Below are 24949 nucleotides of genomic sequence, written 5' to 3' on the forward strand. Positions count from 1 at the left end.
GCACAGATATGGAGAAGACGGGAACTGGCACAATGGACGGGGAATCACAGCACATTTTTAGCAAAAAGCTGACACTGGATTCACCAAAGTCCCCAACAGTTCTACCATGGGACCGATTCTCAAACTGGCTCCATTGTGTCTGTGTTGTGACGTTTGATTTGGAGCTAGGCCAAGCAATGGAGGTACATATTTGCTAGCGAATGTCATCTTATGCGCCACACTGTAGACAATACTGATATTTTGATTACAACTACAAGTGGTCCCTGTGATGTGCACTAGTAATAATTTTTTTAGTCCTCGACTAGTCGTGACAAATATCTTAAAGGAGTTTTTAATGTATTTAAGCTTCGTTGGTGGACTGGCCATTTGGGATACAAGTAAAATAAATATCACCCTGACTCTTATTCAAATAAAATTTATCAATCAAGAGTATCTAAGCTGTCCAAGCCAATTCATTTAGAGGAACTTTGTTAGTTTGTAAGTTAGTTGCATGTTTTCATTGTTGAAACATTGTGCATAGATATATCTGATAGCTGAGGTGCCAATGCAGCACAACATCTATGTTTGAAAATAAAGCTGAGTCAGCATTTCAGGTTGAGACGAGACAGGCTGGGGGCTCTCGCGAACTAACACGGTTGAAAGGTGTAATTTTATGGCAGCTGCTGTCGGACTGACAGACCCGGCTATGAGAGATGTGTATTTAGTCCAGCAAGTAGCGTAAAATCTTGCCCTTTAGCTGCGTAAGCTTGTGAGACCATCCACCCTGTCTTGACCAAATCTGTCTGAACTGGCCGGACTCCTGAAATGCCGACTTGGCTTATTGGACAGCATTGCATTTGCTGCTTTACATACATGGTGTTAACTTGCGCAGACATTAAGCACCAATGTGGAACTACTGTCTCAAGAACATGGAAGTTACTTCAGCACTCTGCTTTAGGTCATCACATTTGACAAGCAGAGATCTCTAAATTCATAAACTTAAACTATAAGTTAAACTAATAATGTATTTATGAATATCAAATAATGGCTTTTTATAATCACTGACCTAACCTGTGAATAAGATGAATCAGCATTTCAGGGGTCTCATGGGTTTGCATTGGTATGGACAAGACTCGCGCGAATAAACATGGCTTAAGAGTGTGGTTTTAGGGTAGCTCCTAACAGCGCCATTCGACCAACAGTCCGGGCCAAGCAACATTTAGATGCAGTCACCAAATCCAGGACCGGCTGTGTATCAGGTGGCAGCAGACTAGCACTGGCTGCTTGTATTGTAGGCTCATACGGTTCGACTCGGCCTAAGTTTATCTTGAAAATCAGCATGTCGTCATGTTCCGAGGAAGACGAATTGCTTGAAACATCCACGCTCAAATTACTATCGCTATATATCGATATTATGAAGGGCGATAAGCATGATATTTTTGAAAGAGGTTCAAGATTTCAGTATTTAGCACTTGAAATAAATGGTTGGAAAGGAGACAGGCAAAATGTAATTGTATCTTTGAGATCAACACAGTACCCTACTCCTAAAGTACTGTAAAATTTTTAAGTTTTCAAATGCTTTTCAGTTGACCTTTAAAATCTCGCCTTTTAACTGTGTTAGTTTCGGAGAGCCTCCACCCTCGTCTATATCTGCGTGAACTTGAGGGACTCCTGAAATGCTTTCTAGGCTTATACATAGGCCTATACATTTGTGTAGTCATACTAGCCTACTGATTCACTGTGCTCTTTTTGTTGCACACAGCAGGCCTAAATCAATTAATTTGGAATTTAATTGTTCTTGCTGGTTCATCTGTGGCTTTAGCGGTTAACAGGCACCTGCAGTACAGTGAAAATTTGTGTATGAGTTTAGCTGTGTCTTAATTAATCCATAAACCAAACTGGTGTGCAGTCTTTGCAATATCCAATTTAGTGATATCAAAATAAATAAATACCTATAGAATGACCTGGTCTACTTTTTTTGATCTTCAGCAGTTTAAAAGCGCAGAAAACACTAACATGAAGGATATGTCAGGTGAAAGCCCATTAAAAACTGCATGAAAATAGTAGGATTTATTTTTTCTTAGAATTTTTTCAATCCAGAAAAATGCATTTGGAACTTTGGATTCTACAGCTACCTTATCTGACCACATTGGGACCAGTGGCATCACATTAGGTTTTGCCCACTAACTTAACACACATACACCACTTCACTTCGTAGTTTTAAATGTATATGCAGGTAGGTCTATGAATGTAATCGCAGAATGGACCTCAGTAAATTCTTATGTTTTAAAACCATTTTACTTGGTTGGAAAAGTCTAAAAAAAATCAATCATTTGAATAGTGTTTAACGGTCTTTCACCTGTTATACACTTTATTTTAGGGTTTTCTTTGTCTTTAATACCAGGACAAAGAGTTATGCCCCTTTTGGCATTGAACTACTGATTCCATAGGCTAACCTGATTTTTTGTACAAGATGTCAATAAAACTTAACTACAACCATAAATATTATAATGCTGTGCTTAGAATTATTGCCATGTGACATACTATAACACATTTTTAGCTTGTTTTATGAAATAAGGACACGTCTTTTACTGCCACAATGACTTACAACTCCATAATATGTGAAGTCACTGCTCTGCAATCCTTGCGCATATGATAAACAATGATAGTTGTGACAGTATAATAATTTTGGTCTTTTTTGTTGATTTTATGGCAAGATTTTAGCAGTATATAATTAGAGGATATTATCTGTGTATGACAGTGTCAGTTATACTGCTTTTTTTTGGGTTTAGAGGTCAATATTTGAATTTATTACTTGACTTGAACATTATGTAGTTTTTAAAACTGCTCAATTAGGCAAGCTACCAGTATTCTATGTATGTCTCGTTTCTAATGTCTTTCAAATTTTCTTCGCATTTTACCTTGATGCCTTAGCATAACATGAATGAACCCTTTCAATGTTGTGTGAATCACCCCAAACTTTAAACCTTTGTTGTGTTTCATATCAACACAGTATATGTGTGTATGAAAAGTGGAGGATTTTTTTTATACAATAACTTTCCTACACCAGCGACGAAGTCAGAAACTGGTTATGTAATATTATGCAATACGTACATTTAGTAATATGTGTATTTCAGTTTACAGAAATTGCTTTGATAACAAGCCGATGTTTATTTTGGAGAATAATTAATAAATGTATAATGAAACGCCTCATTTTATTTATCTTTCAGCTGGTGTATCCTGGACATGTAAAATTAACTGAGAAAGAGGTATGTTTATATTTCTATAATACATGTATGCATGTATAAACAGTTAAATTATTACACTTGTACAAGTAGTACAACAATGTCTTTATTTTTGTAAGGATGCTTCATCAGTTTAAGCATCAGTTTTTAATTTTGTTCCACAAAAGGACCTAGTTGTAACTCTGCTGTAACTCTGCTCTCTAAGATGGTTATGGGCCATTTTCATACTGCTTTTTATTGGCCTGTTGGTGAGAATCATAGAGGCATGAAAGAATGTGAAGAATTTGCCGGAAGTAATTTCACCCAAGTTCGACGTGTCAGTGCACTTAACAAAATAGGCCGTTTTTTGTGGTCAAATATTAGCTTCCTTTCATGAGTTTTTTTTTATGGTTTTGTTGGGATTTATATATTATGATTCGGAAAGACGGGTCGGAAGTTAGGGGTCACGTGACCTCCCTGCGTGTCGAAAACAAAATGGCCAAGCAATGTTAAAGCATTGGGGAAAAGGTCACTCTTTGCCACTTTGGTCACTACAAAATAGCATCACGAAAGCTCTGCAGAAATACTGAAAGCTGAAAATCCAATGGATACAAGACACGCTGATACGCTGTTTGACAGCGATTCAAAAATAGGCATTTTCCTATGCAATAATGTTGGGAGGACTGTTTTCTTCACCCATGCCGTTTGTCACTAAGGAGATCACATGGTTTCTAGCTTTCGATCCATCTTACAGAATTATGCATTGAATAAAAATTTTTATTATGTTTAGAGTGGTGCTTTCATTTGTTATTTGTTTAGTTTCGTGTCACGAAAGGTTATCGTAAGCACTTATGCTATTTTGATGATCGCGACGGTAAATGTCACATAACAGTGGGCGCCTTAATTACCTGTGGTTGTGTATATAGCGAAAAGATTTATACAATGTAAAGGGAGCCTACGTTCATGTACTTAAATGGTGAACATAAAGAATGTGGAAGTTTATAGACGGTTGGTATGCCATTTGACCTTGACCTCACTGCTACAGATGAGGGGCATGCAGGCGTAAATGCGCTTAAAAATTAGATGATACGCTTTTAAATTTAAAACAGAGCGCCCTCAATACGCATGTTGATTTGTGTATACGCCTAAATTCCTGAAAGATATAGCGTATATGAGAGATTTAGATCAAACAGTCCTGCCCAAGTCGAAAGTGGATCTCTGCAGTAGTTTATGTGCGTGACACTCTCCATGACGCGTTAGTTTTCAGAAACTGAAGGTTACAGCGCAGTTTCATGTACTACTACTCGCAGTCGTGGAGAAGGACTACTGTGATATTTGTGACTTTCTCTAGTGTTTGCAATTAAAAAGATGTAGCAAAGTCCAAAAAAAAAAAAAGGTCATTTGAGTTACTGTACAGCAAGTTCTGCTACTGTACTACATTAAGTCATCCTAATATCGTTCCCAATGTATAGTTTTAATTCTGCACCGATCGTCAGTTATTTGTGCTATGTTAATGTGTCATCGATGGTCCAGTTTCCAATGTGTATAGTATATTGGTGATTTCTGAGGAGAGAAGCTAATGCAATGAAAACGAGAACAGCTAGTGTTCAGAAACATTTTTACTGTATACTGCCAATAAATAAAGCACAAATAATAAATTTTTGTTTTCTTATGTAGGCCTACATTTGAATTTATCATAACACGCGTATCGTATTTTTACCCCAAAACGGCAGTTGTTTGTGTATACAGAAATGTTTCAACATGTAAAAAAAAAAAAAAATTACCAGTCACATAAGGCAAGTTACCACAGAACGAAATAATACTGCAAGTCCTAAATTGTGGAATGAGCTGTTAATTATGTTTTCTACGTGTGATCAAAATTTGGATATTGTCCTGAATGTATCGAAGAACAAAAAGGGTAACAGATTTTACTTGTATTTTATGTGTCCTTGCCATATTTGTACTGTTGAGATACCACTACAGTGTGAGGACCAAAACATGTATTACGATTATGTTGCCTTGATCTGTTGCCACATGCAGCAGTGGTACAAATGATAAAGATTTTTGTGCTCACACTAACCAAACAAATAGAAATTTTAACGTCTTAGTTGCAGAAAATATTTTGGAAAAATGTCTACATTCTTACAGTATATCATAATATGACGTTCTGGTGCAGTGCATTCTCTTTTAAAGTGATGTCATAATGAGGTGTTGCCGGGTCCTCCATTATAGACAGAATAACTGACATGCCCTTTGTTGGTGGACCAGTGAATTGTACTAGAAGACAATTGGTCATTTTCGTACTTGTGCAAAAAATAAGAAATGGAAGTGGAGAAATAGACCCATTTCACAGCTCTTGGGCACAGGTTCGTTGGATAAAACATGACACTGAATGCATTTGAACAATTCTACATGTATATATGTAATTATATGTGTGTGTTTCTTCACGTTACAGAAAATGAACATATGCTATTTATCATTCCCGGACTCTAATTCAGGTAAGAAATATTTTCCTCTGTTGTGTGTTTGCTCACATTGAGTATGATGATTTCTTCTCCTGTCACATGTGTCATAACATGTGTCCAGAGTAACACACTTGGTAAATTATACAGAGTTACACGTATTTTAATGTACTGATATATATTATTTTCTCTACTTACTATATGTAAGATAAAATACCGTCAGAATGTATGTAATATGTGATATATGGATGTATTTCTAGTGTTATGGTTTGTGATTGATCCCGGAACGACATATTTTGTAACACTCATTTGATGTGATTTGTTTTGGGACATCTTTTGAATAACAAAAAAAAAAAATAAATAAATAAATAACTGATGTGCAGAATAAGTCTGAAATTGCAGCATTGCTGTGACATTGTTAAATTTGTTGTGTGTTTGATCTATTGTACATTCCTGTAAAGTGGTTTATTTTGTGGATCATATTGTCTTCTTGGGGCATTTCAACATTATCATAGTAATGTTTATTAAAAGTTGGCCATAGGCTATGTGCCACGCCCGTTCACATTGGCATTTTGTATGTTCATGTTTCACACTTGTGTTTGTGAGTGTGATTTAATCAGTAAAATGAATTATTTATTGAAATAGCTTTCTTTAACTTCATAATATAACTGTGACCTTTAAGAACTATAGATCTGAAGATTTTTTTGTCAGCCCTATCTTTGTTTAAATGTACAGAGGAAATTGAAGGTAGGTAAATCATACTTGGCTTTGGAGGACTACACCTGCAAGTGTGTAAGGATTTATTGATAAAGATATTTTTTTTTTTCTTTATTGTATGATACGAAAAGGTACATTTATGGGGTTGCATGTACATGTACAGTTTATGGCTCTCAGCTGTCGTATAAGTGACTATACACCCACCTACTGTAAGCATGCAAACTTCTTAACAAGATAATGGAGGGACTCGATGTACTGTTGTTACCTGATGTATTCACATGTATAGTCTAAATGCACCTTAGTCAGTCCACTGACAAGTTAATTAATAAGATTTTCCTTCGTTTACCCATTACGAAGTCAAATTTAAGGCTTTTCACTGAAGAGAGCGTGATGATTCCTTTCCCTAATGGCACATGATGATGATGTGTCTGTAACAGTCTGTTCGATCATTGTGGTGTTTCTAAATATTTGATCATTTTGATGCTTGCCCCCATTGTGCCGTGATGATACCTGTGCCTGTTAGGCTGTGATGATGCCTGTCCCCATTGTGTCATGATGATTTCTGGCCCCATTGTATCATGATGATGCCTGTTCCCAGTGGATCATGATGATGCCTGTCACCATCATGACGCCTGTTCCCATTGTGTCATGATGATACCTGTCTCCATTGGATCATGATGATGTCTGTACCCATTTTAGTGATGATGATGCCTGTTCCCATTGTGTCATGATGTTGCCTGTCCCCATTGTGTCATGATGATACCTGTCTCCATTGGATCATGATGACGCTTGTTTCCATTCGGTCATGATGATGTCTGTACCCATTTTAGTGATGATGATGCCTGTTCAAATTGTGTCATGATGCTGCCTGTCCCCATTGTGTCATGATGATACCTGTCTCCATTGGATCATGATGATGCCTGTTTCCATTGTGTCATGGCATTGCCTGCTCCCATTGTGTTATGATAATACCTGTCACCATTTGATCATGATGGTGCCTGTCCCCATTTGAGTGATGATGATGCCTGTCCCCATTGTGTTATGATAATACCTGTCCCCATTGTGTCATGATGATACTCGACTTAAATTTGGTCGTGATGATACTTGTACCCGGATTGGGTCATGATGATGCCTGTCACCATTGCTTGTCACCATAGGGTCATGAAGATACTTCTCCCCACTTTGTTAACATGATAATTGTTCCCTTCAGACCATGATTATGCCTGCCTGTCCCTATTGTGTCATGATGATGCCTGTTCCTGTTGTGTCATGATGAGGCCTGTCCATAGTGTCCTGATATGGCCTGTCCCTGTTGTTTCATGATGGTGCCTGTTCTCATTGCATCATGAAGATGCCTGTCCGTAGTGTGTCATGATGATGCCTGTCCAAAGTGTGTCATGATGATGCCTGACCATAGTGTGTCATGATGATGCCTGGCCATAGTTTGTCATGATGATGCCTGACCATAGTTTGTCATGATGATGCCTGACCATAGTGTGTAATGATGCCTGACCATAGTGTGTCATGATGATGCCTGACCATAGTTTGTCATGATGATGCCTGACCATAGTTTGTCCTGATGATGCCTGTCCCTGTTGTTCCATGATGGTGCCTGTTCCCATCGTCATGACAGTCTTTGTGTCATGATGCACCTTAGTCAGTCATGATGACACTTGTCCCCGAATTGGGTCTTCGTGATGCCTGGTCCTATTGTGTCATAATGATGCCTGTTCCCATTGTGTCACAAGGATGTGTGTTCCCATTGCATCGTGAAGATGCCTCTTAGTGTGTCATGATGATGCCTGTCCCATGATGCCTGTTGTTACATTATGGTGTGTGTCCCCATTGGGCCATGGCAATGCGTGTCTCCATTGGGTCATGGTAATGCCTGTCCCCTTTGGGTCATGGTGACGCTTGTCTCTATTGGGTCATGGTAATACCTGACCCTTTGGGTCATGGTGATGCTTGTCTCTATTGGGTCATGGTAATGTCTGTTCCCATTGGGTCATGGTGATGCTTGTCTCTTTTGGATCACGATAATGCCTGTCCCCATTGGGTCATGGTGATGTTTGTCTCTATTGGGTCATGGTGATGCTTGTCTCTATTGGTTCATGGTAATGTGTGTCCCCATTTGGTCATGGTGATGCCTATCTCTGTTGGGTTATGGTGATGTTTGTCTCCATTGGGTCATGGTAATGCTTGTCCCCATTGGGTCATGATGACGCTTGTCTCCATTGGGCCATAGTAATGCCTGTCCCCATTGGGTCATTATGATGCTTGTACACACTGTGGCATGATGACACTTGTCTCCATTGGGTCATGGTGATGCTTGTGTCCATTGGGTCATGGCAATGCCTGTCCCCATTGGGTCATGATGATACTTGTCCACACTGTGGCATGATGACGCTTGTCTCCATTGGGTCTTGGTGATGCCTGTCCCAATTGAGTCATGGTGATGCCTGTCCCCATTGGGTCATCTTGATGAACATTGGGTCATGATTATCTCTTTCCCCACTTTGTCATGATGATGTCTGTCCACATTGGGTCATGATTATCCCTGTCCCCACTTTGTCATGATGATGTCTGTGCACATTGGGTCATGATTATCCCTGTCCCCCACTTTGTCATGATGATGTCTGTCCACATTGGGTCATGATTATCCCTGTCCCCACTTTGTCATGATGATGTCTGTCCACATTGGGTCATGATTATTTCTATCCCCACCTTGTCATGATGATGTCTGTCTACATTGGGTCATGATTATCCTGTCCCCACTTTGCCATGATGATGTCTGTCCACATTGCATGATAATGATACTATGATGTTATGTATTATAATACATCTGCCTATTGGATCATGATGATGCATGCATTGCCCTCCTTATGAAACCCTTTGATGTTGTGCAGAGTTCCATTTATGTGAATTGTTTCAAATAAAACTGTTAAAGCTTATGTATGTGAAATTTTGTACATGAACATTGTTAACTTATTTCCACACAGGATGTATGGGTGACACACAGTTCCATTTTCGAATACGACAGTGTCCTGGAAGAAAGCAAACTATATCAGCACATGCCCAGTACAATAGGGACTGTCCAGTATCATTACAGGTGAGAAGAATATAATCATATCTTTTTCATATTAATTTAAAAGGACACTACTAATAATAGAAAATATATGCATAAAAATAATGACAGCCTACTGCTTTCTATAATTTTGGTACTTGTTAGCAGCATTCAGTGCTTTGCATGAACATTAGTTATAGTATAATTGTGGAGATTGGTGTAAAATTAATTCATTTAAAGTGCAAATCCGTGAAACCACTTGAAGTTGGGCATGTGTTTTCCAGTGATTTAATATGAAATTACCTATTTTAGATTGGTAATTTAGAAAGTGGTTTAGTTATCCACTTACAAAGGTTTAAATGTGATGCCCTCCTTTTATGTTTCAGTGTGACAATGCATCATATTATGGATATGTGTTCTTTAGACAAACCAAAGACAAATCAATCAGAAGAGGATATTTTCAAAAGGTACCACCATTGCTATGTCACGGCCAGATACGATCAAATGTGTATTGTACAAGACTATACTATTTTATTAAGCTGTACTACATGACAGTGATTCATAATGGAAAGAAGGTTGTGGGTTTCCCTGGGCTCTGCACGGTTTCCTCCCACAATAATGTTGGTCACTGTTGTATAAGTGAAATATTCTTGAGTACAGCATAAAAACACCAATCAGATAAATAAATAATGCAAAGAAACCCCATAATACATGGGCTTTTGGAATACATGGGAACTTGAAATAAGCATTTTTTTTAGTTGAAACGTTGCAAGATCTGTAAGTTTGCATTAGTAGGGTGCTAATTTTCAGTTGGAAAATTAAGCTTTAACCTAGTGTAGTGTAGAAGTAGAATATGTTGCCATTGTATTGATCGTGGAAGCAGCTGCAGCTTAAATGCAAATGTGACTTATAAGTGGACGATCATTGTTTCTTCCTCTCTCTCAGATGTGTTAGTCTGACAAAACTTAGAATGCATTATCTTTGTAGGATGTAGGATACATATATTACTTATCTTTTGTCCCGTGTAATCTCCCTTGTCATGTTGCTTTGCATATGAGCTTATACCAGTGTTTGTGTTTTTATTTCAGTCTGTTGTGCTAATCTCAAAACTTCCCTTTGTGGCCTTATTCCTCCAAACTAGTCAGTATTATTGCCCCAGAGTACTTTGCAAATGGAGAGCCAAGCTTAGAAGCAGGTGAGAAATCTCAGATATTTTTTGGCATGTATACTTTTATGAGAGTAACCAAATGTAGAATTTCTTAAATCTATTTTGATGAAATGAATTCAAATAACAAGTGGCATTCTTCAATAATCTGGATGATTCAACCAGTGTGAGAAGTGTGAAACTTCACAGAAATTCACATTTGTTGAAGTCTAAAGAGCAGTGGAAAGCTGCACTGTGAGAAGTATATAAGTGTGGCCGAAAGTTGCAGTTGTTGAAAATGTGTGGAAAAAGAAAGACTTCAAAGCTTTTAAATCATCTTTAGTATCATGGCATATCTAGTATGCAAAGAGAAAATAATATTTGTGAAATGATTTTGTAGCATGTCATGACATCGATCAGTGGCAGAGCCCCTACACCTGGTGATACAATCAATTTACCAATATTTGGCAGAGTTTTGCAGGTACGTGACATATACAACTACAAAGAGTATCAGTCTACAAGAAGCTCTGTAGAGCTATGAAACAAGATTTCTCACTTTCTCCATGACCCATGAAATAATAACTTTAATTTTTAACAAGTTGTTTTTACCAGAAGGATCGATATACATTACAGGTATAGTATCTGTAAAAGTTACAAAGTACATGTATAACATTTGTATATTTTATAGCTGTAGAAATTTAAAAGTAATTTGTTCCAGGGACACATGTGGAAAGTATAAAGTTAATTTAAATTGATAATTTAATTTAGAATGAAAAAAAAAAATGTATAGAAATCTTAAAAAGTACACTGGGGACCTTTTTCATTTTGCCTTGAATTGGGCCACTTCATGTTCATTACTTACTGAACTACTACTGATATTGTGTGATCTTTGGGTAGATCATTTCCTTCTTAAATATCTTCAATGTCACATGCTCACGTGTAATGATGTAGATTTTCTGTCTCTATTTCTTTAAATTTAGATCTAACTAACATAGCTGTGTACGTCCTTGACATCTTTTTTTGGATTGTCATCCTCAATCACAAAGTTATCATATATTGACATTTTGTAACTTTGTGAGAACTGTTGCCACTGTTTTGTTGTGTGATTTTGTAACACTCATTCTTTGTTAATATAGCTTTATGTACAATGTCATTTGTTGGATGTTCATGGTTTTCAGTGATTTTTCTGTCAACAGAAACTTATTGCATGTTTAAATACGTACTGATTTTATGGGTCCAACTTTTCTGTGATTGTACATATTCTGTCTGTTTGGTGATCACATCTGTGTGTGCATTGGTGTGGATTTCATGGTTTTATATAGACTTGTTAGCATGCCTATTTTTCTGGATGTTCTATACACCTCGCTTTATCTCGTGGCATTCTCTGTGGGCCTTACGTCTTCTCTGTGACTGCTGCAAGCAAAGACAACAGTGGTTGTCTACTTGATGTGCTACACAATCTGTCAATAGTTGTAACTTGTTCTAAGGCGTACTAATACACCTGTATTATAGAATCCCTGGGCTCTGGTTGTGAAAACATTTAACTTAGCTGTATAATGTATTCATAATCTTTTGTAATAAAAATATAGACATACAGCTTGAATTTTCCCATCAGACATTTTTTTGAATACCGTGAATCATAAATGATTTCTAAAACTACTGACAATGCAAATACTGAAATTTTTTATACTATTTTAATTTTAACCCATCAGAGTTAAGCAGAAATAAAATATATGGAATAGCAAATGTTGGAAAACAATTAATTGAGCTGCTAGCTGATATAAGTGATAATTTATCAGTCCACAAGAAAATAATTTCAGCTCATCATGGGAAGTGGGTTATCTCCCCTAGTGTGTCTTCTGATAGCCTCTCATCTGTGTTCTGGTAGTAGATGTGCTCTCTGGGTGGCAAGATTCAGGAACTGGTTCTGGAGATGTTAGATATGGCCCAGTGGTTTGATGGCAGTTGCCTCATTTTGTTCTTTGTCATAGGTCAGGGTGCCTTCTCGTTCAGATAATTTGTTTGGTCTTCCTCGAAACAACAGTCCCACCCTGGTGAGTCGTGACCTTGTTTCCGAAATGCATGCAGACTTTTCACTTCATTTGTGCTCGATTTCAGTTTGTGGTTTGGTAGTAGATTTATTTCTTGACAGTTTAGCATGGATGTATTTGGATATTTTGAATATTACCAATAGGTATGAAGATTTAGACGGGGGTAAATATGCTGCGTATTACCCTAGATAATTGATGTGATAATTTTTTTATTTTAGCCCATTGTTCCTGCTCATACCATCCTGCCAACATTACATGAAGTAGATATTTTTAGGTGAGTAAGTGCCAAATGTCTGAAAAACTTCGAATAAGCCTAAATATTCCTTTTTTATATAGCTCAGTGAGTAAGTTCTTAGATTAGTACGATATTAAAATATAATAAATTATTTGTTAGTATCAAATTTTTTATTATCTGTGGATATCTATGTGTTTATCTCAAAGTAAATCATGAAATATGTACAATTTGCAGAAAAAAATACATGAGTAAGAATATGCTGTAATTTTTCACCTTTTCGCATATAAGCAGTGTGCTTGTTCAGGCAGAGAGAGAGATTCTGAGAGTATTATTCTATACAGACTAATAAAGGTATATTTTTGTGAAGCCCTGAAATTGGCCAGACCAACCTACGTTGATTTGTCTTCAAAATCAAATTGAAAAGGTGTGAAAATCGCACTGGAAATGACTCTTCTATATTCGAAAACGTTGAAGAAATAGGGTAACCTGATTTTGCAAAGCATGAAATCTGTGGTAGTTTACATGTAATTTAGCTTAAAAGACCACTCAGATTGTATGCCTCATAACAGCACAGTTTGGATAAAAGTTCAGATTGCTGGCACACTGGAAGATTTCAAAGGTATATTGGTTTGGCAGAGTGATGCTTCACTGAGACAGTTCATATAGTATCATATAAGAGGGGATTATGCTTGCATGGGGGCCTCCGTAACATAGTGGTTAGTGTGCAAGCTCAGCACAATAACCCAGGAGCCTCACACCAATGCTGTCAGTGTCAGGTGAAGTCCACCTCATGCTTCCATTCTAGTTGTACATGGGAATATTTGCCAGCAACCTGCACATGGGCATGGGTTTCCACCCAGGCTCTGCCTGGTTTCCTCCCACAATAAATCAATAAATCTGTTTGCACGCTATTGATACAGTAAAGAATGCTTTCAGTCATGCCTAATTTTTGTCATGAAACGGATGAGCTATAACTTTTGTGATCATTTTTTTGTTTTCAGTGCGTTCCGACCAATTTTACCTCACATTCAGATGTTATGGGAACTTGTTATCACTGGAGAGGTAAAGACTGATCTGATTTAGTGATGGTGTAGAAGTAATCATTAATTGTGTGGATGTATAAATCAGTAATGGCGTGGATGTAATCAGTTGTGGTGTGGATATATAAATCCGTAACAGGGTGGATGTAATCAATGATAATTTGGCTGTAATCATTTATGGTGTGGATGTGATCAGTAATCATGTGGATGTAATGAGGGATGATTTGGATGTAATCAGTAATGGTGTGGATGTATAAATCAGTAATAGAGTGGTTAATATCAGTGATGATCTGGATGTAATCCGTAATGGTGTGGATGTAATCAGTGGTGGTGTGGATGTAATGATGGTGTGGATGTAATCAGTGATGGTGTGGATGTAATCATGGTGTGGATGCAATCAGCGATGGTGTGGATGTAATCATGGTGTGGATGCAATCAGTGATGGTGTGGATGTATAAATCAGTAGTAATGTGGCTGTAATCAGTGATGATTTGGATGTAATCAATGATGGTGTGGATGTAATCAGTGATGGTGTGGATGTAATCATGGTGTGGATGCAATCAGTGATGGTGTGGATGTATAAATTAATAGTAATGTGGCTGTAATCAGTGATGATTTGGATGTAATCAGTGATGGTTTGGATGTAAAATAAAGACTGAAAGAAAATTTGTTAGTTACTATCATCCTGTTTTCTAATATGTGATTGCAAAGTTTTTGTACAATGTATTGAAGATTTCTTTGGGAAATGCCATTGACGGTCATATCATGGTTATTGATCTTTCCTCCCTCAGCCTATTGCTGTCATGGCTGCCTCCCCATCTGTAACATCAGCTGCAGTACAAGCTCTTGTTAGGTGAGTGTTATTCAAGGATTATACTTGTGTAGTGGCTTGCTTATGTACAGTTTTCATACATTTAAGGGCTGCATGTTTATGTTGATTGTCAATGGGTACCTTCCATTTACCAAGATATACAAATCATGTAAAGATACAACAGTTATTTTAAACTTTCATTTTGTTATAAAGCTGTTGGCTTATATTATTTCAGCTTAATATCACCTCTGAAGTTTTGTTCGGATTATCGCCCATACTTCACAATCCACGATAGCGAGTTCAAGGAGTACACAACCAAGACACAAGCTCCGTAAGTAAATTTTGTGTTGTTTACCGCTCAGTTATGTTCTCAATCAGAGCCTCGCACATAAAATTCCTCACACGCACAGGGAAGAATGTAGCCAGTCGTGCCATTCACATTTCATATTGTTTTTTGTGTTAAGGATTTTCACCAACACTTGAAGATTCTTATTTCCCCGGACGCAGATCAGTCTGCCCACTACAGATTTTCCATACGTGCTTCTGTGCCTTCCTCTTGTATGCATTTATTCCATGAATGGTCAAACTACGAAGGTTTGGTGAAGATTGCCAAGAAGCACTGGTTTAGGTATAGATTTTACTTCTTAGTAATTTATTGGCAGATGAGCTGTTTCAGTGTCTAACATTTTTGAAAGCAAAACAGAATTGAATTTATTTTAAAGTTGGACTAGTAATTACACCAATTACACAGTATGTAAATGAATGAATGATTGATTTAATTGTTTCAGACCTCCAGTGATATTAGGGGTCACAAATCCATTTTTTGCCAAAACGTTGCAACACTGGCCTCACATTATACGTATTGGAGAGATGGGTGTTCAGTGTAAGTTCTACTTTACATCAAAATTAAGATCAATATGAGGTTAAGCGGTTCTCTGTCACTTGGTACAAACAATGTTTCTTATATTCAGCAGGTTTTGCATTTCAAGCATTTGAATGAAAAATGAAAAAAAATATTTCCGGAAATTGGTCATATCTTAAAAACTAATTGAGAAGATCATCACAACACTCACAGCGTCTAATGACTACCAGTCTTTTTCTGAGCTGTATGTGTTTACTATATTGGTCACCCGTTAGTGTATCTCATGTATATTTTGCAAGTGATAAGAGGACCCTCTTATTAAATTAGTAATATTCTTGTGTGTTTATGTATGATATGCTGCATGAATATCAAGGGCAGAAAGGTGGTGGGAGAGGGGGGTCATTGATACTCAGTCTTTGATTGTATCTCATCTTTTTTTACTTATGTTTACAGCATCACCAAAGTCTTTCAACAAGCTGAAGAAAGGAGGCCTAGGGCTAAAGACACTAGATTCAAAACCTGGTGAGTTGTCTCTAGGTGTTTACAAGTCAGAATAACTGAAGATGAAATTGGGTTTAGAGAGTTGAATTGATATGTGCATGCACATAAGCTGTTTTTTTTTTGTTAAGGAAAAATAATAAAGTTAATGTTTTAAATGATGCACTATGTTAAATATGCATATAAATGAGATATCTTTTTTCAGGTGTATATACAAGATACAGGCCCTTTCTTGTCCGTGACAAAGTGTTCTTAAAGAAAATTGTCAAGGTAAGAAGCTTTGAATAGTTAGAATAGTCAATAATTCAACGATCTGTTGAGTTTTTAGCATGCTTGATATGTCTTCGGATTATGTAACAAATGTGGAATGAATAGTAGATTGCAAACAGTATTTTTGATGGGAAATATTTGTTAATCCCATGTGTAGACCTAATACAAATCAACTAATTGTTGTAGGGGACTCAAACCAATCGACCAACAGAGGCTCAAAATGCTTATCTCCGGCGTTATTTCTTGGAATTGACACAGAGCTTTATTATACCTTTGGTGAGTATGTTGTGACATTTATGAAAGAAAAAATTCGCCCAAAATGAGCATTTTTTAGTGAGAAATAAAGGTTATCAAATGTTACCTTTGGTGCTGAAATGTTACCAGAAAGGTATTATACTTTCAAAGCGAACTACATATATTTCTAAGATCAATGGAACACTCAGTGGAACTGTCATTTATAGTAACCATTGTTTTCCACTGAGCATAGTCATAAATCCTGTTACGTCAGGAATCACAGCTTCCGGTAGTTCCGCTAAATGCACATACTTTCATATCTTGTGTCCAATACCAAGAGTTTTAGTGATAATTATCATCAAAACTTACCATTTCTGAATTACAGGGAACAAAATATATAATTCATAACATCATGTAACTTTTTACAGGAGAGACACATCTCAACCTTGATGCCTTTGCAGCGCACAATCTCACCTCACAAGGTAAGTCAAGGCTTTTGAAAGTTTAAGATTGAGTTTTGGTACATTCCAGTTTGGTTACTTTGGTTACTTGTGAAAGGTAAATGGTAAGGTTTAATATAATTTCTCTTAGTAGTAGTCATCAACCTGTGTTGGCATTCTAGAGACTTTTGTTATTTTTCCTACGAAAGAGTGGGTTTTTCTGAAACAACAAATGCAAACCTGTTGTTATAAATGGTATTCTTTCTGATTCCTAGAGCCCTCCACAGTTACGGCCCTTCGATCCTGATGAGTTTTTGCGGACTGTGGAACACTCTGGTCCCCAGCTAACAACAGGTGTAAAGGGAGATTGGGAGGGACTCTACAGGTAACAGATGATCGTTCATGATTTTATTAAAAGGGATTAGACGATTGGCGAAAGTGAACGTAAATATGAATCTATTCCCACAGAAGTTATCTGAAGTTGCACAGAGGTGTTCTGAAACATTTTATAAAGGTTTTTAAGACAATAAACAGTGAATGATTGTCACCACCTAGCCAATCATTTGACTGCATGCCGTTTTGTTAGCTATATTTTTATTCATGTATCATCAACACTAAATACACTTTAGTTCCAAAGTTAAGTGTATGTGATTGGGCATCCAAATATGGTCGTCTTTTTGTAGTTCTTTTCGTCTTCATTTCCACCTTATTAACTCGCTGTAAATTTTCTAGAATGTGCTGAAGACAACCTTGTTTTCTTGTTTGAAGCAGATCTATTCTTGCTTTGTTAAAGAAATGTAATGCTATTGAGCTCAGGTTTTGCATACTTATAATACACTATCACTCGAAGGGGATGGTCCATTGTTGATGCTTGTGTGCATTAATTAATATATCTTACGAAATTCAGTGTCAGGACTTTTTGCTTAAGATTTCCATTCATGTGTCTCCTACAGATGAGCTCTTTAGTAGCTACCAAATCTAAGTTCTGTGTGTATCTAGGGTAGACTTTATATTGACGTGTACAGTTGATTACAAATTTTCATTAGAAACAATTAAGTGAGGAGATACATTATGTTTTATGTTTTTGAAACACATTCTGAATGTTAACATTTATCTTGTAATATATGACTTAAATTCAATATATTTTATATTGTTTAGTGAATTTTTTTATTGTCCCAAAATGGTTTATTTGCTTAAAAGATAATAATTTGTTTTTAATTCTGTGTGTTGTAGGAAGTTTTTCCGTTCCCACAACTTTGAAGGTTGGTTTTACCGACGTCAGCACGAGGTCAACCAGAAACTTCAGTTGGTTCACATGGAAGCACTCTGTGAAGCAGTAAGTAACATACTCACATTTTTTTTTGTCACAGGTATTCTAAATTAGAAGTAGGGGGTTCAATCCTGGACATGGACACAAAATTTGCAGAGTGCCTGGTTTTTACTGTTTTCACTGTTCATGGGGGCTTGGTGACAGTATGTTGTTGACATTTCTCATGTGGCTTGTTAAAAACCACATGTATTTGTCTTCGTCATTAAATTGCCAGAGCTCCATGGTTTATCCTATGCACTCCAGTTCCTGCCACCTATGAATCTGACTGCCATTGTATCAAGTAAACACTAAATCTGAAAATTAGTTAAGTCTTTGGGACAAAGGGTTATGTACTGCGCTTTTATTAAACTTGCCAGAGCATGAAATATTGAAATCAGTGTGAAGAAAACAAAGTTTCTTCATATGTTAATTGAAAGTTGTTAATATTACTCTCGTCACTCTATCTTTTGTGTTAAAAGGAAAATTTTGAAAGTGATTTATGTCCCCTTACATGTGGAGATCTACTTAGTATGGGGGCGTGGGTAATCGTTTTCTTCTGAAATCCTCTATATGAGTAACTTAATCTGTCAAAATGACCTTCAAATATAGGGCCTATTTTCATAGCAAAAGGGTTAAAAAAAGAATTGTAGTATGCATTATCATGGTAGGAATAAATGCATGGATATAATCATGTGCAATGTTTCCTCTGGCAGTCAGTTTGTAAACAGTTCTGGAACAAGAAGTTTAAGCCAGTCTGCTGATTTTAAGGGAATGTGGGGTTCTATCAGGTATCTAATCTTTGAACAAAATGGCCAAAACTAATCATTTCAGTTAATTTTGATGGGAGAGATGAGGTATAGTTCAAGTAATGCTAAATCGCACTTCTCAGGGTGAACTTAATTAAAAATGATAGGAGTGACACGTGAACAAAAGTCTATCCGATAACCTGCAAATTTCGCAGCAGAGTGGGATTTTGCCTTACATGACTAATATGCTGAAAGATTCTCTCCACTGACAGTTTAATGAACCATTTTCTTTGCAGGATTTGATGGAATGGATAAGGGACAAGGAGGAAGTAGAAATTGTTGATTTAATTCTAAGATTACGAGAAAAACTGGTGAGTAGTTAAATATATCTACCGTACCTGCTCAATAATTACAGACACTTGCTAATTGAGACACACTGAGAGTAAGCGGGTAGATCAGAGGAGTCTCCTGCGAGGCGCACACTGTGGGCGTTATCAGCATGTGGCATATGTGGCAGTACAGTATCAGAAGGGTATGCTCAAACATTAACAAGTAGCTCAACACCCGTCCCTGGGTAACCTCATTCACTTCATTCTGACTGCAGTTAAACTGAAGCATCTTGACAAGTTCTTCAGTTCCACGTTAGTGAGGCATAATATTCAAAGTGTATATGGGTATATGGATTGCAAAAATCAAGACTGCATGCAGAACAACTGCTACAGGTGCTAGCTTTAGAAATTATTACCAGGTAACAAACTCACAACAAAAAGCCTGATTAAAATATTATGGAAATTCACAGCTTGCTTGCATCCCTCTGATAATATATTTTTAAGCAGCTTTCCCAAATTATCGGCAGGTCTACAAGTGCATATATTGGTAAGAGAACGATTACCTACTGTGAAAAAAACTTTTGAACCAGGTTTTATGTTTAATGTGGTAATAAAACCTTTAATCCACAGGAAGCAGGGCTTGAACAGCAGGAGTCTTCAACACCTCACTTGGTGAATGGACTCCAAGTGCCGCTAAATATTATTTATGGATTTTTGTCCATAGTTTCTCCCTCTTACTGTATTTGACATTTGCAAAGTATTTTAGTATTTTCCTCGAAGTAAATTGAAAAAAATAAAAAATAAAAATACAACCCATGTAAAGTGATGTTTATGAGACTCTTTACTTTTTATCTTTACTTTTATCTACTTTTGGTTCTCACCCCCAACTTTCAGCTAACCCACCCCACATGTTGGGGTAAAATGGACTCAAAAGTGAAAGAACTGGTGGTTATTCGCTTGCCACTTCACATACTCATCGAAGAGTCCGAGTGTTGATAGTGTCAAATGCAGGAGTTATAGGCATGCGGCAATGATGTGGGCTGAAATGCCAGTAATTACAAATATGTGCTTAGCCCATCTTCATGGACTCGGTGTTTTTTTTTTTAACATCTTGACGTTCATGGCAACACTGAGTCCATCTCTGCCTCTTACATCAGCTGAATGCCACAAAAAAGTGAACCTTTAAAAGTTTGGCAGCGTGTCTCGTCTCTCCCCATCTTGCAAAGCTGGTGAGGCTCATTGATGTGTAACGGAGGCATGGACAGCTGTCACTGATCAACTACTCCCCACAGAGAGTGTATGACTTAAGACAACAGCCCTCGCAAGGCATTGTGGTATACTTTTTCTGAAAATGCGTCTGAAATTATTGAGAAGGTACGGTAAATGACCAAAACTTTTGCTGTGACTGAGTTGTTAGCATGCCAGTGCATCACAGGCTCAGGAGCCTTTCACCAGTCAGTGCAGTGGCTGTGAGTTCAAGTCCAGCTCATTCTGGCTTCTCTGATCATGTGTACTAAGGTCGTTGGTTTCCCCAGGATTCTGCCCAGTTTCCACCCACCACAATGCTGGGCGCTGAGGTGTGAAAGTTCTTAAAGTTCTTGAGTATGGCACAAAATAGCAATCAAAAAAATAAATAATATATTGCTCCTGACCAAATTGCATATTTTGCTTGATTCTATTGATCTGAGATTGGTGTTTTGAGGTTTGTGTGGAAGGTAAGATGACATCCTACTTCCTCCTACCCTAAAAATGCACTTTTTGCATTTCATTAAAAATTTATTTAAGCCTTCGAAGGATTGTATTTTTCGACATTGTGAAATTTTGTTTTAATTCCAGGCATTTGCCACAGCGAATCATATTCCAGTGAACCAGAAGAGTGTTGACAAGTTGCAGTCACATTTAAACAGTATCATTTCCAGCCTACCTGAAGATTTACAGTCAGTGCTGGACAGTTGACAGTCCTGTACATCACATGGACACATGTGACAGTGTTACCAAGTGTGGTGTGTAGCATGTAATCTCAGTGGCTGACAGGTGTAAATAACTTGCAGAGCTCTCTGGTGGTAAGTAGTGCACTGTCAAACAGGATACATGACTAGGTAGTGCTTGCTGTGAGGCCTTTCGATGGATGAAAGAAAGGAATTCAGAAATCTCCCTGATGCCAGCTACTGTAGGTGCGGTCTGGCTGTATTTTATTCTGGCCAAGTCAGGGAATAGCTCAACGAACTGTGCAATGTTTCTTAATTCATTGACATCGAGCCTCAGAAGTTTTTTGTAATCTCAGAGCTTTTGAGACACCAAGTGGCAAATTGATGTACTATGATCTTGGATTTACTCTTCGCTCTGCACATCATTTTGTGAGAAATTGTTTTATTTTTATTGTGCAGTGTAATGTATACATATTATATATACACATATATTTATGTAACCTTGTCCATTGTGCCAAATGTTTTTCTGTATGTTTTGAGGTTACCCTGTAAGATTCTGTTTTACTGCAAACTCGTTTATAATACTAATGGCATTATGCTATATGACATTATCATGGAAAGTAGGTTTTAAAGTAGGTCTAAACCTGGAAATATATTTCATTTTAATGTTTTGATATTTTTTTTTCTGACAGACGCAAACTAAGGAATAGCAATTCATATATTTTAATCATCGTTTTGTATATCTGCACTCTTTCTTATCATGAAATCAGTGAATATGTATCATTCCTACAATGTTGTATTACAGTTTTAATTAGATATATTTTGTCACATACTATTATCCATTATTATTAGATATTATTGAAATAAATGTTCTCATGATAAGTTAAATGTATTATCAGTTGTATTGAAGATTGATTGTTGGTTTTAGCTGTATTAAGACTTTGCCCTTGACTACTTAATCACATTTTAACCTATAATTTATTCAGAGATGGAAAAATATTATAAGAGGGAAAAAGTAGCATAATTTTTCCAAATTAAAGAGTTACGTAGTCAGACAAAATGCGTTTCCCAGTTGAAATATATTTTCTCGAAGTTCATTTAAGTCATTTTTAAGGTGCTGAAGTAAAATTGTTCTATGGTGATCTTCTCTTTATTTAGCTGTTAACATATTTGATAACACAAATATCCAAAAAGTCCATTTTGTCACTAACACTTTCAAACAAATCTGTTGGCAAAACATCCTCATTGGTAAGAGTTTCCATTTTATCAAGAATTGTTTTCTTTTCTGTTACATGTTTTAACTTAGTTGGTTTTAATGCCTAAATGATTTAGTGTACAACAGCTAATTTTTGTTTTCATGGATATCATTGGAAAGTACAAGTTATGTGGCGAAAACAATGTAGTGAGTGTGCTATCTAATTTTATGCACATATGCCACTGTTCCTTTACCCATTTTGTGAAATTTAAATCCATATAAGTAAAATTAAAATTTTACTCTACAATGTTTTCTATGTCTCAGTTTTCTTTTTACACTCTCCCTCTTTTAAGCTTATTTGAATCATATTTAATAATTGTCTTCTTTCATGGAAGTTCTTTTGAAAACCATCTTAAAGTCTTACTCCATTTTGAAAATATTTCTTTTGAAACACTGCAGTTTTGATCAGCAAATGTACTACAGCCTTTATCAAGGATTTCTTTTGCAAGTGTACATGACATATTCTGTAGTGTCTGAGGAATTTATATTTATATGTACATATATTTTTACCTCACAGAGTGAAAGCATCATTCAAATTTTGAATTCAGACTAGGGAATATGATTTTTGGGGTTTATGGTTTTGTTATGTAGTGAACCTTTCCATTTGACTGGAGGACTTGTGGTTTCTTTGTTCTGAAATTTGACTACATGAATTAAGCGAGTGAATCAGGGCCTGGATTTCAGACATGTTATTGTGCTGCCAAGTTACAATTGCCTGGTGCTCAGTATGATTGTTAATTTGTGATGAAATCAGCCAATATGATTATTGTTGAAATTTACCTACATTATATTCTTCATTGTCAAAATGGTATTTGATACTCTGATTTTCTTGTTGGACTCCAAGTCTGAACTCTTTAAGATGTAAAATACTCTCAGGTTTTAGGGATGATTTTTTTGGAATGAGTTTCAGTTAAGTTTGCATGAAGTGTGCTAGTTAGGAATTCAATTGCATCCTGTAAACCAAGAACCCCAGTTGATTTTTTGTTATTTTTTTCTTGGCATCTAATTAACACCAATACCTGGTGCATGTTTTTGGAAAATATGTTGATCAGATTTGCAGACTTTGCACCTGTGAAGATATATTATGCCTTGTGTCACATGTATTCTTTTGCAACAGTTGTCCTGATACTTACGTAAATTGGTGAAAAAGTGAGTGTTTGAATTATTTAGATGTCAGTACTTACATGAATCAGATGGTCCTGATGATGTTGTAACATTTTATTTTAGAACTGACAGTCTGCAATCTTCTTGTTTTAAACGTGTCTGTGGTAGAGACGTGAACAGCACACACAAGCTGTTGGCTGTTAAACTGATATTACCTGTTCTATTTATTGTGTTGAGTTCGAAGTGTACCACCCAAGTTTCATAATACAGGTACTTTACAATATTTTCAGCTTGTTATTAAATCCACTAGCCATTGTTTTCTTGCTATTTTATGAGCCCAAGCTGTTGGAATATGTCAAAATGTGTTTTGCAATCTAGTCTGGTGGACATCTTAAAGCTTACCTGTATTTTTGAAATGTAATAAAGCTAACCAGAAAATGAAATACACTGAAGTTTTTTTGTGTTGATGTTAAACTGATGGTATAATATCGTTGATATGAGAAATTGCGTGCTTTTGCATCATCTGTTTAGTAAAGACTACTCAGGTGAGATAAGTTGTAAAAGTCATTTGCTAATCTCACTTATTCACTCGTACAGTCGCTGTCATTTTGGAGATTCACACGCTCATGTTTTCACAGTATGTTGTCAATGGCAGTTGTTTGCGCATTCTAAAGTTTTTAGAAGGAAATTTGTCTTCAAAAATTTATGGCCGATTGAACTTCAGTTTTAACATGTTCTCTGTAGCACGGCCTTTGCGTAACTGACACACGTATATTGCTGTCCTTACTTGAATATTACGAATAAGACACCAGACCAGATACACCACACCGTATCTTTCAAGGTCTTAGAGGGATAGAGAATCAATGCTGAATGGCTCACAGTGCAGCTTTGGTCATACTTGAATAACTATGCTGCACCTAAAACTCGCCTTAAGCTAGGCATAGCCTAGAGTAGCCCATCTCTCACACCAGTGAATCTGATTCTGTATCCCTTTTAGGTGGACAATATGCCAGCTTGAACTGCAGTCATTCGATTACAAGGCAGACCTATAATTTCTTCACCCTAAGAAAGCATTTCTTGACAAGGGTTGTATTATTTCACTACAAGGACAGTAGACCTTCATATTTCCAATTTTTTCATGACATCGCTACGTCGAATTCAGTGTGTCGCATTTCATGCGTGATGACACCACACTCAACCTGTGCTAACATTTCAATGCAATAAGTTCAGACTACAGGCTCTGATTG

At 36.8% G+C, this 24949-nt stretch overlaps 1 protein-coding gene across 1 annotated transcript; it reads left to right on the forward strand.

Moving 5' to 3' along the window:
• The first annotated feature begins 16 nt into the window (after window positions 1-16).
• On the forward strand, window positions 17-24151 carry LOC135470026 (protein DENND6A-like). The gene is given in 22 exon segments (XM_064748721.1): window positions 17-182; window positions 3210-3248; window positions 5659-5701; window positions 9382-9491; window positions 9833-9913; window positions 10535-10576; window positions 10578-10641; window positions 10991-11016; window positions 11018-11071; window positions 12860-12915; window positions 13878-13938; window positions 14708-14769; window positions 14963-15058; window positions 15516-15610; window positions 16043-16111; window positions 16293-16357; window positions 16544-16633; window positions 17020-17073; window positions 17307-17416; window positions 18265-18367; window positions 19383-19457; window positions 21252-24151. Coding segments are annotated over 22 exon segments (1665 nt in total). The 5' UTR covers window positions 17-32; the 3' UTR covers window positions 21372-24151.
• Window positions 24152-24949: the final 798 nt, after the last annotated feature.

The sequence above is a fragment of the Liolophura sinensis genome, chromosome 7, assembly GCF_032854445.1.
Source record: "Liolophura sinensis isolate JHLJ2023 chromosome 7, CUHK_Ljap_v2, whole genome shotgun sequence".
NCBI lineage: Eukaryota > Metazoa > Mollusca > Polyplacophora > Chitonida > Chitonidae > Liolophura > Liolophura sinensis.